We start from the raw sequence: 19,446 nt of genomic DNA, 5'->3' as shown, positions 1-19,446 counted from the left end.
CGACATTTGACCTGCTTATCCGACATTGCTGCCTGGATGTCCAACCGCCACCTGAAACTGAACATGGCCAAGACTGAGCTTATTGTCTTCCCACCCAAACCCACTTCTCCTCTCCCTCCACTCTCTATCTCAGTAGATAACACCCTCATCGTCCCAGTCTCATCTGCCCGCAAGCTCGGAGTCATCTTCGACTCCTCCCTCTCCTCTGCGCATATCCAGCAGACAGCCAAGACCTGTCGCTTCTTCCTCTACAACATTAGCAAAATTCGCCCTTTCCTCTCTGAACACACCACCCGCACTCTCATTACCTCTCGTCTTGACTACTGCAACCTACTCCTTCCTCACTGGCCTCCCACTTTGCCATCTATCCCCCCTTCAGTCCGTTCAGAACTCTGCTGCACATCTTATCTTCCGCCTGGACCGATATACTCACACCACCCCTCTCCTCAAATCACTTCACTGGCTTCCAATCAGGTACCGCATACAGTTCAAGCTTCTCCTACTAACCTACAAATGCACTCGATCTGCAGCCCCTCCCAACCTCTCTACCCTCATCTCCCCTTAAGTTCCTACCCGTAACCTCTGCTTTCAAGACAAATCCCTCCTTTCAGTACCCTTCTCCACCACCGCCAACTCCAGGCTCCGCCCTTTCTGCCTCGCCTCACCCCATGCTTGGAATAAACTCCCTGAGCTCATTCGCCAGGCCCCCTCCCTGACCATCTTCAAATCCTTGCTCAAAGCCCACCTCTTCAAGGTCGGCTTTGGCACCTAACCACTATACCTCTATTCAAGAAATCTAGACTGCCTCAACTTGACATTTCATCCTTTAGATTGTAAGCTCCTTTGAGCAGGGACTGTCCTTTCTGTTAAACTGTACAGTGCTGCGTAACCCTAGTAGCGCTCTATAAATGTTAAGTAGTAGTAGTAAATCTATTCCATGAATTTTGGATAAGGTGAAATTTATTCTTGCCTGTTAATTTTTCTTTGCTTGAATCCTGCAGACCAGTCCACACCAGTGGGTTATATACCCCATCAAAAGATGGAGGTAGTTAGTATATAATCAAAGTGCAAAATAATCACCCCATAGGCCCTCTGAAACCTCCCCCCAAAACAGAATCAAATAACTAAACTAAAGCTGCACAGGAGCTCCAAGAGAAATAGATTGGGGTCACAAAGAGGCATATTTTCAAAGCACTTTGGGAGGCTAAGTTCCATAGGTTTCTATGGAACTTTGGGAGGCTAAGTGCTTTGAAAATAAGCCCGAAAGCCCTCCTAAAATGGGTATTCCCAAAGCCTAGTCTTCCGGGAGGGATGGTGGATTGGTCTAGCTGCTCTAGCAGGACTCAAGGAAATAAAATTAATAGGCAAGAATAAAATTTCACCATCCTTATCATCAGACTAGACCAGTCCACACCAGTAGGGATGTACCAAAGCTCATATATCTGGATGGGAGGAAGGCAAGGCGCTCTTGCACAACCGCCCTGCCAAAGTTGGTCACCTCTAGCCCACAGATCCAATTTATAATGCTTCACTACTCAATGGAGAGGACCATGTCGCTGCTTGACAAACGTCCTCTGGAAAAACAGCCCAGGACTCCACTCAGGGGGTGGCTGGGCCTTAATCAAGTGGGTCCATAGACTAATTGGTATGACCTTATTTGCCAAAATATAGGCAGCCTCAATGAGCACATGGCACCCAGTTTTGTAGATAAGCTAATGTTAGAACTTCAGATGAGGTGAAGGCTTGTGTTATTAGTACATAAGTACATAAGTACATAAGTAGTGCCATACTGGGAAAGACCAAAGGTCCATCTAGCCCAGCATCCTGTCACCGACAGTGGCCAATCCAGGTCAAGGGCACCTGGCACGCTCCCCAAACGTAAAAACATTCCAGACAAGTTATACCTAAAAATGCGGAATTTTTCCAAGTCCATTTAATAGCGGTCTATGGACTTGTCCTTTAGGAATCTATCTAACCCCTTTTTAAACTCCGTCAAGCTAACCGCCCGTACCACGTTCTCCGGCAACGAATTCCAGAGTCTAATTACACGTCAAACATCTCTTACAGGTAAGCAATCTTACTTTCTTTGTGGACAAGACAGTCTACGACAGTTACATGTATGGAATTCATTCACTAAGGGCTATTTTCAAAGGAAAAAAATCCTACCATCTGACAAGGCAGAAAATTATTTTGTGGATTCAGGCAAATCTTTCTTTTAAACCCTGAAACTAGCATTAAGTGCATTCCAATTATTTATTTTACACTTTGCTCACACCTTTTTAGTAGTAGCTCAAGGTATTCAAGCTTAAGGTATTCAAGGATGACTGACATTTGTGAGTACAACTAATTCCAAATGAATATCATAAATTAGCTCACATTCCTGGTGCACTAACATATTTGTATGCTCACAAAAATGTATAGTGTATGTAAAATGCAGCACACAATTGCCAGACCTTCGACCATTCTTCTAACGTTTGGAGATCTCTTCATTGTTTCTACTCCCTCCAGGGTATTGACTATCTTCGTGTCATCCGCAAAAAGGCAAATCTTTCCTTCCAACCCTTCAGCAATATCTCTCACAAATATATTAAACAGAATCGGCCCAAGCACCGAACCCTGAGGAACTCCACTGCTCATCTTCCTTTTCTCCAAGCGGTTTCCGTTTACTCCTACCCTCTGCCACTTGTTGGTCAACCAGTTCCTATCCAGTTCACCACTTTTGGTCCTAAATTCAGCCCTCTCAGTTTATTCACTAGTCTTCTGTGGGGGACCGTATCAAAGGCTTTGCTGAAATACAAGTAGATTACATCTAGCGCACATCCTTCATCCAGTTCTTTGGTCACGTAGTCAAAGAAGTCAATAAGATTCACTAGGCAGGATTTTCCTTTGGTAAAGTCATGTTGCCTCGGATCCTGTAACCTGTTTGATTCTAGAAAGTTAACTATCCTTTCTTTCAGCAGAGACTCCATTATTTTCCTACCACTGACGTGAGACTTACCAGTCTGTAGTTTCCCACTTCTTCCTTGCCTCCACTTTTGTGAAGAGGGACCACATCCGCTCATCTTCAATCCCACGGAACATCTCCCATCTCTAAAGCTCTATTAAATAGACCTGAGTTTCCTCTGTATCCTGGGATGTATTCCATCCAGCCCCATAGCTTTGTCCACCTTCAGATTCTCAAACTATTTATAAGCTTTTTTGCTTCCGTAAACAGCATAATATTCACTCCATTCCCAGATATTCCTCGGCAGCCAACTTTGGTCCTTCTCCAGGATTTTGCTCCTTGAACTCCGAAGAGAATTGTTTAGCACGTTCACTTTTTCCTTACAACTCTCCATATAGCCAGCCATTCTCATTATATTTCAGTCTTGCAATTACATTCCTATCTTTCCTCCTTTCTCCAATATATCTGAAAAAGGTCTTGTCACCTCTGTTCACATCTTTAGCCATTGTGTTTCTTCCACTTGTGCTTTCACTAGCTGTATTTCCCTCTTTATTTCTTTGAGTTTAATCCAATAATCTTTTCCGTGATCCTCTCGTTGCATTCTTTTGTATTTCTTGAAGAAAGCCTCTTTTGCTCTTATTTTTTCAGCTACTTGTTTGGAGAACCATATAGGCTTCCTGAATCTCTTGGTTTTTGTTTACTTTCCTTGCGTAAAGATCAGTTGCCATATTTATAACAGCCTTTAGCTTGGACCACTGATTTTTCCACTTCTCCTACACTTTCCCATGCCAGCAGCACCTTCTTCAGGTATTCCCCCATTTTATCAAAATCAGTACATCTAAAACCCAGTACTTTGAGTTTTGTGCATCCCAACTCTGCCTTTGCTCTTATATCAAACCATATCGTGTGATGATCACTATTACATAGATGGGCATCCACCCGGATATTAGAAACACTTCATTCGTGAGCACTATATCCAGCATCTACCCTTCCCCCTCATGTGTTCCGTCACCATTTGTCTGAGCAAGGCACTTTGACAGGCATCCACAATCTCCTACTTCTTTCCAATTCCGCAGACAGGACATATCAGTCCACATCAGACAAGTTGAAATCTCCCAACAGTAGCACCTCCCCTTTCATACCAATCTTTTGAATATCTTCTACCAGATCCTTGTCTAGCTTCTCCGTTTGTGCCGGAGGTCTGTAGATAATCCCCGTGTGGATACAAGTTCCACTTTCTCTTTCCAGGACGATCCATAAAGCTTCTTCCTTTCCCCAGGTTTCCTACATTTTAGCCACTCTGATATTGTCTCTCATATACAGTGCCACTCCTCCACCTCTTCGGCCCTCTCTGTCCTTCCTAAAAAGATTATAGCCCGATATATTCACATCCCATTCATGGGAGTCATTGAACCACGTCTCTGTAATAGCCAAGTTTTCTTCAAACATCAGGGCTTACAAATCTTGAAGATTTTTACTAAGACTACAAGCATTTGTGCTCATTGATTTCCATGTGCTTTGTGAGTTTAGGTGGTTTTCTATATTTAGATGACCTTTCCCTTTGCCATCATGTTTATTCTGGGAGAGGCTTTCTGAATTCCATTGTTTCCTTTTGTCACCCCCACTCTCTAGTTTAAATGTCTAGATACATACCCTCTGAATTTGTCCCCAAGGATCCTTTTCCCCTGTCACAGAAAGATGTAGCCCATCATTACAGTACAGCCTGTTATTTTTCTCTGTATTACCCCATGCTCCTATGTATCTAAAACCTTCTTCTTTACACCAAGCGTCAAGCCACTTACTGAATTTCACAGTTTTATGTAGTCTTTCCTCTCCCTTCCCCATGTAGGAATTACTTCAGAAAAAGCCGCAGTCCAAACCAAAGATTTCAGTCCCTCCCCAAACTTCTGGAATGTTCTCTGTGCTGTAAACTTGCTATTGTTGGCCAGGTCATTTGTCCCCAGGTGAATTACAACATCAGTATTTGAAGCCTTGCTCTCTTCTCGGATCACTTTCAGTATTTGGTCAGTACATCTGGTAGCATTTCACTACGTTGGAACCCTTGAACTGTATTTCTAAGTTAATGCCTCTGATAATGGGAATCTCCAAACAGTACAATTGTGAAAAATTACAAGATGACCTTATGAGACTGGGGGACTGGGCATCCAAATGGCAGATGACGTTTAATGTGAGCAAGTGTGAAGTGATGCATGTGGGAATGAGGAACCCGAACTACAGTTACGTGATGCAAGGTTCCACATTAGGAGTCACCGACCAGGAAAGGGATGTAGGTGTCATCGTTGATACACTGAAACCCTCTGCTCGGTGTGCGGAGGCAGCAGCTAAGAAAGCAAATATGTTAGGTATTATTAGGAAAGGAATGGAAAACAAAAATGAGGATGTTATAATGCCTTTGTATCGCTCCATGGTGCGACCGCACCTCGAATACTGTGCGCAGTTCTGGTTACCACATCTAAAAAAGATATAGTGCAATTAGAAAAGGTACAGAGAAGGGCAACGAAAATGATAAAGGGGATGGGACAACTTCCCTATGATGAAAGGCTAAAGCTGATAAGGCTGTTCAGCTTGGAGAACAGACGGCTGAGGGGAGATAAGATAAAGGTCTATAAAATAAAGAGTGGAGTGGAAAGGGTAGACGTGAATTGCTTGTTTACACTTTATAAAAAATACCAGGACTAGGGGTCACACAATGAAGCTACAAAGTAGTAAATTTAAAACAAATCAGAGAAAATATTTCTTCACTCAACTTGTAATTAAACTCTGAAATTCATTGACAGAGAATGTGGAAAAAGCAGTTAGCTTAGTGGGGTTTAAAAAAGGTTTGGATAGCTTTCTAAAAGAAAAGTCCATAAGTCATTATTACGATGGACTTGGGGAAAATCCACTGCTTATTTCTAGAATAAGAGGCATAAAATGTATTGTACAGTTTTGGGATCTTGCCAGATACTTGTAAACTGGATTGGCCACTGCTAGAAACAGGATTTTGGTCTTGATGGACCTTCGGTCTGTCCCAGTATGGCAACCCTTATGTAAGACTCCAAAAACTATACTGCCCAGACCTGCTGTCAAGTGGGCAGTTAGGCAAATAGGGAAATGTGAATTTGGAAACTGAACTCCACATCACAGCTAAGTATATTTGTTCTACATAAGTTGACATGAAATGGGGTCACTCAACTGCAACTCTGAATATCCTTAACCTATATCCAAAGCATTTTTGACTTCAGAAGGGTATGTCAAGGTTTATAATTTCAGTCTGCTATCCAATTAGATGGTGCTCTCAAACATAGCAATCTCCCCTATATACTGTGGTCTAAGGAGGCTTTTCTATTTTTCTTCTATTTAACTGTTATTATTACATTTGTACCCCACGCTTTCCCACACAAAGCAGGTTCAATGCGGCTTACAATTTCAATTTCAAAGGGGGTGGGAGGGTATGACACTTTCCACAGAGACCACCAGTTACAGGCAAGTAAATTTGTTTTCTCCTTGAACATGTGGGGCCCTCTGGTGTGATCTTGGAGTCCATTTTCTGTCCTCTCCTCAAAAACTGTACAATGAGTTTGTTGGGAAGTAGCTGAAAATCTTTTGGTTAAATTGCTCAAACTTCCTATAATGAAGAGTCTCAGTACTTAAGCAAAGTGAGAGTTAAGTACATGCACTTAATATCACATGCTATGCTGGATCAGACCAAGAGCCCATCAAGCACTACATCCCGTCTCCAGCAAAGGTGAATCTGAGTCTCTTAGAAATAAACAGGCAGATCCCAAAAACCTTAAGAGATAGGGCTAGAAAGAGTAAGCTAGTTTAAATCATTTTTGGGAGGGTTGGAGGCAGGCAGTGCTTTGGAAACAACAGTGGGTCTGGATTTTGGGGTTTCTCAGATCAGTGTTGACCCATTTCAACATTCATCTGGCCCCTACTTCTAAAGTGCCTAAATGTAAGTGCAATTTGCATGCTAAGATAGTAGAATACTAATGCTTATACATGTGAATGTCATATTCTCACACAAGTGCTATGTGCACACAAGCAGTATTCCATATGCGAGTGCACAAGTTGCATAGCATGGACATGCAAGGGGATGTTCACTTGGGGAGAATGCACCTGGTAGGTCCAATGCATTTTTTGGGACTGGTCAGGTACAAAGAGAGACAGGGGAGTTTATGGACCAAGAGGCTAAAGAGAGAAAAGGGAGGGGGCAATAGGGCAGAGCTGGGTCATGGAACAGTAAGAGAAAGAGTGGGGCAAAAAGTGGTACAGATGGGTGTATGGTGGAAGAGCAGGAGAGGGATGGGGTTAGGGCTAAAACAGAATGGAAGGAAAGAGGGGGTATGTGGTAAACAGAGGAAGGAGGGATGGCAGGCAGAGTGAAGGAAGTTCATAGCACAAGGAGGAAAGAGTAAAGGGATAAGGATAGTGGAGAGTGTGGGTCAGAGTTAGGATAGGAAGAGAGTATGGTAACTGGAGGGGAATAGAAGGTAGTGGAAGTAAGAATGGGGAAGAGGAAGTAAGCAGCAGGAAAAGGGCAGGGGAGTAAGGACAAAGGAATGGGAGAAAAGAGTAAGGGAAAGTGAAAGGGATAAGAGACAGAGGAACAAGCTAATGGGTACAGTTTTACAGGAGGAAGAGGGGATTATTGGGAAGTGATACAGGTGGTGTTTTGTTGGGGTCACCAAGTCCTACTATCTCTGCCACCAAGTACCTCATGTTTTTCATTAGTGTGAGAGATGTTAGGTTGGGCCCACCAAGACCTTTTGTGTTCTTACAGAAGTGGGAGATATGGCGTTAGGACTGCCAAGCTCCTCTCATTGTTTTGTGAGCATGGGAGGTGCTATGTTGGTGCCTTTGAGCCCCTCTTTGGCACATTTATTTAATCCTCCCTTTCACTGTATGCCACTGCCAGTAATCCACAGATGGTAGTTACATTTTATTGGCATTGATAGAGAACTTGCCAAATATAAATAGAGTCTGTTACCATCTGGACAGGCTTGTTCCAGTGTGGTAGCATGCTGTTGAGGCCTTCTGATGTGGCCCAGATGGCTAGCAGTCTTACTACAAGTTGGACTACCTGGCAGCACCTGGACCCCTAAAGCACCTCCTAGAAAGGCTGCCAATTTACCTGTGCAAGACAAGCCAATGAGTATGAAAGTAACTATCATGCACATACATCCTACTTTAAATATTTTAAAGTATGGGAGTTTATGTGTAGATAGGAGTGTTCAGGTATAGATGTTGAATTTTCCTGCAATACCATTAATAAAGCTGTAGCATTATATACTTCCAGTTGATCATATATTTATTACTTATTGTTTCATTGTAATGGAAGATGAAGCAGAAGCCCAGAGTGGACAGTTATAAAACTACAATAGGTTGACAATTAAATATTTGATTTTTAAGAGTCTTACTTTTGTTGTAATATTTTTGTTTCTCTTATTAATTCATGACAACAGGTCATATAGTTTTACTACTAATCATTTCTATAGCATATAGCACTGTGCACATATGCAGGTACTTTGTCCCTAGAGGGCTCACAATCTGTTTTTTGTACCAGGGGCAATGGAGGGTTAAGTGACTTGCTCAAGGTCACAAGGAGCTGCAGTGAGAATCAAAACCAAGTTGCCAGGATCAAAGCCCACTTCACTTAACCATTAGGCTACTCTTCCACAAGCATTAGGCTACTTAGTATTCACATCCAGTCCTAAGGTGTTGCCAATGAATGACTCAGGTTCAGCATATCCTTAATGAATATGCATATGATAGGATTTGCATGCCTACCACCTTCTCAGTATATTGCATGAGAAAGATTTGTAATATCCTGAAATCTGTTGGCAGCTCTCAAGGACTGAAGTGAATACAACTGGTTTAAAAACTGGTTTGACAAATGTTTACAAAGTTGGCATATGGATAAAAGCTGGTGCCTTTAAGTCCATCTTCTGTGCCAACACTAGTTTGCATATACTATATGTTCTTTCATAGATTCCAGATGTTTCCCTTAAAAAAAAAAAAAGGATATCAAGGCCGCTCATGTACTATGACACTCAGTGCTGGGGCTGTCCTAAAGTTGCATAAGAGGGTTACATGACTTTTGCAGGGTTCTTTATTAAAAACAAACTTAATGTAATACAAAGTTGATAAATCTTTCAACTAAAAATAGAAATCAAATTTGGCTGAATCAAGCCCCCAAAATTTTAAGAAACATAAGCTTACCAGTGGCAAGTCAGACCCAGAATTTCCTGTGTTCTTGGGGGATGAAGAAATGCTCACTCTACGGAGTGAAGAAGGCTAAAAACAGAAATACATGTGGGAGGATACACTAGATCTTCAAAACAAAGAGCGCCAATAACTTGCTATTAAACTTACACTTGGTAAGTCATACTGAAGTTATATCACTCGGGGGAGGGGGGTTATCAATGTGGGCTACCATTATGATGGGTTATTTTACTGTTAACCCCAATTATTAGTAATCAGGTCCCATTGTATAAAATGGAAACTGTGCTAAAATAGCATGAGCTAGTGATAAAATAACATGTCTTAATGGTAACCCACATGGATAACTATGCCCCTCTATATTATTTTGTCACAGAAGATCTTAACCTGTATGGCTATTAAAGCACAACGCTACAGGTTAGATGCAATCACATAGAAAGGATTCTGTTTTATAAAAATGTGCAGTATATAATGTACTAAAAAAGAATGTATGTATTTACAGGGTTTGGTGATTATAAAAAAAAGTCTACTATTAATGTACAGTAATAAAAACTAGTTGTAACATTACTCTGTGTTAGCATTCTTTTGCCTTTAACCTTTACAGCATGTCTCAGCTGTGCTGGCTAAGAGTCACATTGTTCAGATGTTCCAATAATCATTCCACAACCATCTTGTTTGTATCTTAGAATACAACTGTTTTGCTACTTTGTTTTCCTAGTTTACAATAGTATTGAAAATGAAAGTATGCATTTGTGTACCAGTGTTTACAATCCAACTTCTCTCCACCATCAGCCTTTTCTGGTTATCCCAATTCCAATGGCTGCCCAGTATTTTAATAACCTGTTCCCTAAAAAATGGCTTTCCTAGGAGGAGGCAAAAATATTTTGTCAGGTAATTCAACTTTCTCTCCCCCAGAAGCTGAAACTGGCATCTCTACTAGATGACACTGGAAACAAGAAAAAAAAAGTACGAGTTAAGATACATCACTAACTAGTTTGTTTTGTAAGAGTAACCATCTCTATCAACCTCCCAAAACGTTATTTGCACTGTTTTCTACAGATATGCATTCAGTGCAGATTCGAGTAGTGCTCCTTAGAAAAATTCTGTATGCACTAAATAGATTTAATGCATGTTATCCTATGAATTATATGTAAAGTCAATTAGTGTACATAGAAAAAACATTTTAATGGATGTAGATTTATGAAACTGAACAGGTCAAAAGAACTGAAAAAAAATTCAAAAATTGAGATAAAAGCCCACATGAACTGAAACCAACCAAAAAAGTTTGCACTGTGTACATCCTTTTGCTTTTTAGCAATAGCTAGAATGATCACTCCAGAAACCAGGACTCCTGCCAGCAGAGCTACAGGGCTGCCAAAGATGTTAAAGCTTAAAAACAGAACCTTCTAGATTTTACCCATGAGTGCCACTATCAAATTATTACAAAGGTAAACAAAGTACTCCAAGATAACACATGCACAGTTACATTTCTATAGCAAGTAATATTTAACTATAATTTGTGGAGTACCTTTGAGCTGAGAGAACTGGGAAACTTATTTTGTGATTCATCTGCAAAAGAAAAAATTGCAGCAATTATTGAAACATTTTGCTATACTGTAGAATTAATAATGGACTAAGAAGCATAGTTATCAATGTGGGCTACTGTTAAGACATGTTATTTTACCAGTAGCTCGTGTTATAGGTGCTTCAAAAAAAAAAAAAAAAGGTCTGGTCAAGTTCCTGGAGGAAAAGTTCATAGTCTGTTAATGAGATGGACATAGGGGACAGATTGGCCACTGTTGGAAACAGGATACTGGGCAAGATGGACCACTGGTCTGACACAGTATGGCTATTTAAAAAAAAATCTTTAAATGTTTATTAAATATTATTATACATCAAGCTAACAACTTGAATAGAATTGTTCCAATACTAAGCAAACCTAATATAGTAAAGTTGTAATTACCAATCGGTATACAAGACAAAGAAATTACAGACCTTGATATGGGGGAATCCTAGAGTACAACAGATTACTAAGGAAATTAACATAAAAGATTGCTGAACTCAGCCAAAAATACTAATCAACTTTTCTATATCTCACATCTGTATGGTGTTTACCCCATGCCAGATTTCTTACTCTGTAAGATGTTTTGCAGTTGAGATTGTTACACAGACATCAGGAAAAAAACTCTGACTATGTCCTAGAAAATCCACATTTTGAAAATGAGAAAATGTAAACGCATAACTGAATCTTTATCCTGAGCAAAAATAAATGGCACCAACAAAATTGCTGCTCCAGTCACAAATTCTCCAGACGTTTCTAACAGGCCTGAAACCAAGCGATGCAGCTTCATTCTGTAAAGTTCTCCCTTGTTCTTTTCAAAGAGGCACAATTTAGTAAATATTATTCAAAGGAGGCAGTCTCACCTAGAAATTTGAAAACATCCTTCCACTTTAAATATTTATGGAAGACCTCCCTAGGAGCATAGGAAAAAAACTCATGGAAAATTCAATAAACGCAAGTTTAGTGTCCTAGCTTTATTTTCCATAAGTTCCCATCTATGGTGTATAGCCATTTTGTTCACCACCAGAGAATATTGTGTACCTTTAATAATAGCTTGAACCTTCTGGTCCATCGAAAAAAAAAAAGTTTTCTTCAAGGGTGTTGGTTTCAGATTCAACCAGCTGTGCTTTTGTCAACGACTGAGAAGCAAATTCTGCAAACATTCTATAAAGTTTGTGCATGGAATCCACTGCCTTCCATAACTCCTCAATGGTAATGATTAAAGGGTTAACCAGGAGGGGGATGGTCAAAGACTGCAGTTCAGCCTCCATAACACTCCTTCTCAAGGCTGGAGAATCCATGGATTCTCCACCTCCCAAGGACTCCGTTGCTATCTCTCCTCCTGGAACAGTGGTAGTCTCCTCCAGAGCTGAGGTCACCATACCAGGACCCACCTGCTCGTCTCCCAGACTCTGCAGAGCATAGTAACATAGTAACATAGTAGATGACGGCAGAAAAAGACCTGCACGGTCCATCTAGTCTGCCCACGATAAACTCATATGTGTATACCTTACCCTGATTTGTACCTGTCTTTTCCAGGGCACAGCCGTATAAATCTGTGCAGCAGTATTTCCCATCTCCCAACCACCAGTCCCTCCTCCCATCACCGGCTCCGGCACAGACCCCGTATAAAAAGTCTGCCCTCCCCCATCCTAGCCTCTCAACCACCAACCCCTCTTCCCCCTGCCACCCAATTTCAGTTAAGCTTCTGTGGATCCATTCCTTCTGCACAGGATTCCTTTATGCCTATCCCACGCATGCTTGAATTCCGTTACCGTTTTCATCTCCACCACCTCCCGCGGGAGGGCATTCCAAGCGTTCACCACCCTCTCCGTGAAGAAATACTTCCTGACATCTTTCCTGAGTCTGCCCCCCTTCAATCTCATTTCATGTCCTCTCGTTCTACCGCCTTCCCATCTCCGGAAAAGATTCGTTTGCGGATTAATACCTTTCAAATATTTGAACGTCTGTATCATATCACCCCTGTTCCTCCTTTCCTCCAGAGTATACATGTTCAGGTCAGCAAGCCTCTCTTCATACGTCTTGGAACGCAACTCCCATACCATCCTCGTAGCTTTTCTTTGCACCGCTTCCATTTTTTTAACATCCTTCGCAAGGTACGGCCTCCAAAACTGAACACAATACTCCAGGTGGGGCCTCACCAACGTCTTATACAGGGGCATTAAAACCTCCTTTTTTCTGCTGGTCACACCTCTCTCTATACAGCCTAGCAACCTTCTCGCTACGGCCACCGCCTTGTCGCACTGTTTCATCGCCTTCAGGTCCTCAGATACTATCACCCCAAGATCCCTCTCCCCGTCCGTGTCTATCAGGCTCTCCCCACCTAACACATACGCCTCCCTTGGATTTCTACTCCCTAAGTGCATCACTTTGCATTTCTTCGCATTGAATTTTAATTGCCAAACGTTAGACCATTTTTCCAGCTTCTTCAGATCTTTTTTCATGTTTTCCACTCCCTCCGGGGTGTCCACTCTGTTGCAAATCTTGGTGTCATCCGCAAAAAGGCAAACTTTACCTTGTAACTCTTCGGCAATGTCACTCACAAATATATTGAACAGAATGGGCCCCAGCACCGATCCCTGAGGCACTCCACTACTCACCTTTCCCTCCTCCGAGCGAACTCCATTTACCACCACCCTCTGGCGTCTGCCCGTCAACCAGTTCCTAATCCAGTTTACCACTTCGGGTCCTATCTTCAGCCCTTCTAGTTTATTCAAGAGCCTCCTGTGGGGAACCGTGTCAAAAGCCTTGCTGAAATCTAAGTAGATGACGTCCATAGCCCGTCCTTGATTTAATTCTCCCGTCACCCAGTCAAAGAATTCAATGAGATTCGTTTGGCACGACTTCCCTTTGGTGAAACCATGTTGTCTTGGATCTTGCAACTTATTGGCTTCCAGGAAATTCACTATCCTTTCCTTCAGCATGGCTTCCATTACTTTTCCAATAACCGAAGTGAGGCTTACCGGCCTGTAGTTTCCAGCTTCTTCCCTATCCCCACTTTTGTGAAGAGGGACCACCTCCGCCGTTCTCCAATCCCTCGGAACCTCTCCCGTCTCCAAGGATTTATTAAACAAATCTTTAAGAGGACCCGCCAGAACCTCTCTGAGTTCCCTCAGTATTCTGGGGTGGATCCTGTCCGGCCCCATGGCTTTGTCCACATTTAGCTTTCCAAGTTGTTCATATACACTCTCTTCCGTGAACGGTGCTTTATCCAGTTCATTTTCAGGTGTACTATTGCCAGTCCCTCTCGGTCCTTCCCCAGGATTTTCTTCAGTAAAAACAGAACAAAAGTATCTATTTAGCAAATTGGCTTTTTCTTCATCATTTTCTACATAGCGTTTTGCTGTATCTTTTAGTCTTACAATCCCCTTTTTAGTCTTTCTCCTTTCACTAATATACCTGAAGAAGTTTTTGTCTCCCCTCCGTACATTTCTAGCCATTTGTTCTTCCGCTTGCGCCTTCGCCAGACGTACCTCTCTCTTGGCTTCTTTCAGTTTCATCCGGTATTCCTCCCCGTGTTCCTCTACTTGAGATTTTTTGTATTTCTGGAACGCTAACTCTTTAGCCTTTATTTTCTCAGCCACTTGCTTTGAAAACCATATCGGTTTCCTTTTTCTCTTGCTTTTATTTACCCTCCTTACATAAAGGTCTGTGGCCCTGTTTATTACTTCTTTTAGCCTGGACCACTGTCCTTCCACTTCTCGTATGTCCTCCCAGCCCCTCAGCTCCTTCCTTAGGTATTCTTCCATTTTGTTAAAGTCAGCTCGCTTGAAATCCAGGACTTTGAGTTTAGAGTGGCTGCCATCCACATGAGCCGTTATATCAAAACAAACCGTTTGATGGTCACTGTTTCCCAGGTGTGCAGCCACTCGGACATTTGACACACTATCCCCATGTGGCAGTGATGGAGAAATCAGGCTCAGCGACATGTCACTGCCCAGTAGCACGGTGGTCTCCATCCCGCCTGCCACAGCGGGTACGCCTGATACCAGCTGAGAGGCTGTGATATACACTGTTTGATGGACAGGATGCTGGACTCGATTGACCCTTGGTCTTTTCCCAGTGTGGCATTACTTATGTACTTATGATGGTCCGTTGTCCCAGAGCAACCAGAGATAGCGTTCAGGTAGGAGGGGGAATCCGCACTCGTCCCTGTCTCTTAGGTATTGAAATGAGTAGGAAAAAAGAAACACAGAAGACAACTGTAGAAGTAGGGAGCCAGTAATCACAGCAAGTCAGCGTCTGCTGCCATCTTGGATCCCCCTGGCTAGTCTTATGTTCTTAGTAGATGTTTCATTAGTAATATGCTTGCATCATTATCATATGTGAGAATTCCTTGCCGAAATACAATAGGTCTCAGAAAGATTACTTGCCCCTCCTTTTACAAAGCTGTGCTAATGGCTGACAGTGTGGTAATGCTGACACAGCCCATTCAAATTTCTCTTAATGCTGGTGCCTAGTTCCCCACCCCTTCCATTATATCTGTATTTATGATTCTTTACTTTGATTTATGTGGGATTATGGATTTTATTTAATATTTGTAATGTCTCATAGCTTGTTAGCCATATTAAACTTGAAATTGTGTGGGAAAATGTGGTGTAGAAATGTCATAATTAAAATAAATCTCTGATTTGAATTTCAGTGCTGTTAAACGTGTATATTTTTGATACTGTTTCATGGTAGTCCTATTTGGTTTTAATTTGCTGCAAGGTTACCTTATTTATTGTATTTATGTTTATATTTGTTCATTTTTACTATTACTGTTGACAACATTGTAAGTTTTATGTTAAACTGTACCTGTTGTACACTGCCTTGGGTGAATCTCTTCATAAAGGCAGTTAATAAATCCCAATAAATATTTTAGCATAGGTCCTATTTTATGCAATAAGACCTAGCTACTGATAACTGGATTAACAGTCATGTCTTAATAGTAGCCCACTTTGATAACTTCTCCCTAAGTAAAATAAAATCGCTTCAGCTAAAAATTTAATATGCACAAATGAAGTTACTGTGAAAATGAATTATCATTTCAATATAGCAAACTGAGAAAAGGGGTATGTGAAAATGCTGGAATTTGTTATGGCTACAGCATTCTACAACTTGCATATGCAAAGACATTCACAATAGTGAGCCAATTACATAGATGGATATAATTTACAGTAAAAAGCAATTAAATACCAGCCTCAATCTTCTATCTAGCGCCATTTTGGGTGAGGCATCTAGCTTTGTGAGTCACACAGCTCCCTCTATTTCACCTTATGCATGAAGTAGATTCTCAGCTCTGCCTTGGGCATATACCACAGACACCACAGCTTTGATCGGGGGATTGCCATAAAGCATCCTCCCTTTCCCTACTGTTGACTCTCTTTGAAGCCTTTGGCCTCCCCATTCCATCAAAGTCTGAGGTAGGCACCGCTGATCATCTGTTACTCTTGCACTAACCCACGTTTGTACAAGAGGGGGGACTGCTGATGATCTTATACATCATCCATGCCACTGCTAGCATGGAGCAAAACCACTTCACATTTGACTTGGGTTTAGTCTCACATAACTATCAGGCTAGGACCCACCACCTGCCGAATGCTGCAACAAGACCCTATCCTCCCTAACATGGGGCGAGTGGGGTGGGTGAGCTGCTTGAGCAGCAAGCAAAGAAAATGGTGCTTGTTGTGCCTTGGCAAACACTGCTCCTACTGCCTCCAGTGGCCCTCACCTTTTCCCTGCCTCCAGGACTTCCTTTATGTCACATGACTCCACCCCCAACCCTACTCCTTATTACGCCCCCATGCCCTTCCTATGCCTGATCTAACTTGCTTCCCCCTGCTTTCCTAACCTCCCCCAGCCCCCCCCCCCCCCCCCCCGGCTGTGCCAGGCCGCCACACATTTGTGTATCCAACGGCATATATGTCTGGGTTGTCATTCTTTAAAAGATACTAGTTGTACCTTTGGTTTTGCTGTGGGCTATAACAAAGCCAATGTACAACTTAGTGGATAGCTTGATTCTCACGTGTAAAAAATGGGAATGTAAAATTAAAAGAGTTTACAGAAATTAACAGAAGCTTTATTTTATGATAGAATGGGGCAAATTTATAAACTATTGCAACACAAGATATATTTTAAGTTTATTATATTGGTTCTGTAATCTTCAATTGGAAGAAGTTCCAACAGCCACCACTGGTCTCTGCATATCTATATTGTGACTGTTTAATCTTTTCAAGTTCAACAATCCAGAACCAGCACAATTAGTCAATGCAAAATGATATCTTGCATTAAATTATGGATTATGAAATTCTCCACTACTGACTTGTGGAAAACATGGCTGAGTTAAGCTACATTTTTTCCCGATATAGATATAAATCATTTGTTAAGGAGATGGACAACTTATCCCTTAGAATTCAGTATAATACATGTTTAGGCAATATAATGAAATACATAAAGTGGCATGGCAGAATTTTTCAAAGCTGTTACAAATTTTATATTTATTATCTTTCTGATTTCTGCAGCACCGATGACAGTGAAACAGAAGAGTACAGAGACTGGTACAAAGAAAATAAAAACACCCGATGCCAACTATTTTGATTACCTCTTTCTCCCAAAGAACCAAAAGACCGCTCATTTTGCTGAAGTATCTTTTTGAGCTCCTCAAGTTCTGCATGTTCTTTTACATACATTCGTTTTAAGTTTTCTACATGCTGAATCATCACTTCTACAGCTTTGCTCACACGACTCTCCTATGCAAGGGAACAGATACGAATTCTTACACAGCTGAAGCTCAGTCATAAAAAGCATTTTCATAAAAATGCTAAATGGCATAAAAATAAGAGGAGATTCTCCTCCCCTCAAAAATGCAAAATATACACATACATTGTGAGGGTAATTTTATAACTGGGCGCCTAGGTTGTGAAGGCATATAAGCACATTTATTGCTCCTGTTTCATAAAAGGTAATAAATACACTTAAATAAATGAACTGCATCCTTGAAAGCTGCCAGTCACATCCACTCCCCAAGGAAGAATAGACTAAGAATCTGTGCTTATGCATATATAAGATACACACATAAAGGTCTAATTCTGTTCCCTCTGCTTTGCCCATTCTCTGCCCCCCTCCATGAATGTTTACATATAATCACATAAAAGATGTTATGTTTTTCTAGCACCTACTTTTATTGCATATGTCAGAGAGCGCTTCACACACCTTGTTGTAACACTGTTCTATACAGTTCTCCCAGAGGTGCTCCCAGAAGCAGGAAGGGTTTGAACTTGTGCATGCTTTGAAAGCATGTGTGTAAAATTACTACTTGGTCTTGTGTTTTTTCCATTGTTTGGCCTCAATTATGGAATAATTTACCATTAGAGCTTTGCCTGGAGAGGCTTTACCTGCAGTTTAGGAGATATTTTCCTTTTGGATTGGTATACATATGATAAAACAATAAATTTAAACTGTTTGCAATAATTATCAAGTCCCTCTCCTCATTTTTGATAAACAGAGAAGGGGCACCATAACATGGCTGAGCATCTAAGATAAGGAGAGGAGGGTTAAAGGAAGGGGAGAGCGGCAAGACGGGGGAGGAGGGGGTGCTAGGAAACATCATAGGATGGGTTTTAGGAAATTGGATTACAGGAGTGGGGAGAGCAGCTGGTGACAGAGCGGGGCAGAAGCTGATTGGAGTTGCTTAGTGTTGCTTAGCTCTAATCAGCTATAAGGAGTGAAATTCAGTCAGGATCTGCTTGAGCGAGAAAGTTTTGTGGAGCTGGGTGTTGAGGAGTGCGTTCAGAGCTTTCCTTTCTCATGCTGCTTTTATCTGCTGTTGTTGGATGATTCAGGCTCAGGGTGCTTAGGAGTGTTAGTCCTGGCTCCATGGTAGTCTGAGTAGTGGTTTTGGGCAGTCCAGTGTAAATGCGTCGCTAGTCTGTGGCAGATCTATACTATGTGGCAGCTCTCGCAGTGGTGAGGAACTATGTCACAGATGAGGTTTAGCAGTGCCGCAGGGACCTAAAGGGAGCCAGTTTAAGTTCTAGTGAGGTGGCAGTCAGTGGAGGATTTCTGTGGGGTGGGGCAGGTGTTTATGGGACACAGCAGGGTGGTAATTGGGAATGGTGGTGAGTTTGTAAGAGCAACCGGGAAGGGGAGTGGGTATAGCTCCTAGAAAAGAGGGGAACAAAGGCAGTAAAGGGTGTGGGTCAGCACAAAGGGGCAAGTAAAAGTATTGCTCAATCACAGAAGACAGCTGGTAACAGGGTGTCTCAGCCAAGTGCACTGGGCCAGGAACAGACTGGGCGCTATGGGGTTTCACAGAGAGAAGGGGAGAGTTGGAAAGGTAATAGGGTTGGAGGTAAGTGGAGTAAAGAAGGACGGGAGGGTAGGGTTCATTTTGGGGATTCTAAGGCTCGGTATCACCATGCGGGTCATTCATTGTAGCTGGAAGCAGTTCCTGGGCCTTCAGGTGGAGAAGAGTCAGCTGACCTGTTAATCAGTGAGTCAGAAGGGGAAGGGGTGATTGGTGAATTATTTAGAGAGTTAGTAGGTAGTGCTGGTGTAAGGGCTAGGGATAAGGAGAGAGGGGGTATAGAGCCTTCGCGGAAGAAATTAAAGAAGAAATTTCTTAAAAGTTTGAGGTGCAATAGGAAAAAAACAGACTTGTTGCAGTAGGGAGCCTAATCTGTTATAGGCACAGGAGTCTGATTCTTCAGATTCC

At 41.9% G+C, this 19,446-nt stretch overlaps 1 protein-coding gene across 6 annotated transcripts in view; it reads right to left on the bottom strand.

The window, feature by feature from the left end:
• The window catches only part of LRMP (lymphoid restricted membrane protein), a 391,035-nt gene that overhangs the window by 52,423 nt on the left and 319,166 nt on the right, over positions 1-19,446 (bottom strand). For 5 of the 6 annotated variants that reach the window (XR_003943302.1, XM_030213974.1, XM_030213975.1 and 2 more), the window contains 3 exons: positions 17,335-17,482; positions 10,698-10,738; positions 9,170-9,244 (listed from right to left, as the gene is read on the bottom strand). Coding sequence is in view for 5 of the 6 variants with exons in the window: in XM_030213974.1 (XP_030069834.1) it covers positions 9,170-9,244; positions 10,698-10,738; positions 17,335-17,482 (264 nt within the window). In the remaining variant the exon portion in view is untranslated. The remainder of the gene's footprint in view (positions 1-9,169; positions 9,245-10,697; positions 10,739-17,334; positions 17,483-19,446) is intronic. The other variant, XM_030213976.1, reaches the window with a different exon arrangement.

The sequence above is a fragment of the Microcaecilia unicolor genome, chromosome 9 (assembly GCF_901765095.1).
Source record: "Microcaecilia unicolor chromosome 9, aMicUni1.1, whole genome shotgun sequence".
In the NCBI taxonomy this organism is placed as follows: Eukaryota; Metazoa; Chordata; class Amphibia; order Gymnophiona; family Siphonopidae; genus Microcaecilia; species Microcaecilia unicolor.
Note: the sequence above shows the minus strand (reverse complement) of the source record. Positions and strands in the feature narration are given on the sequence as shown.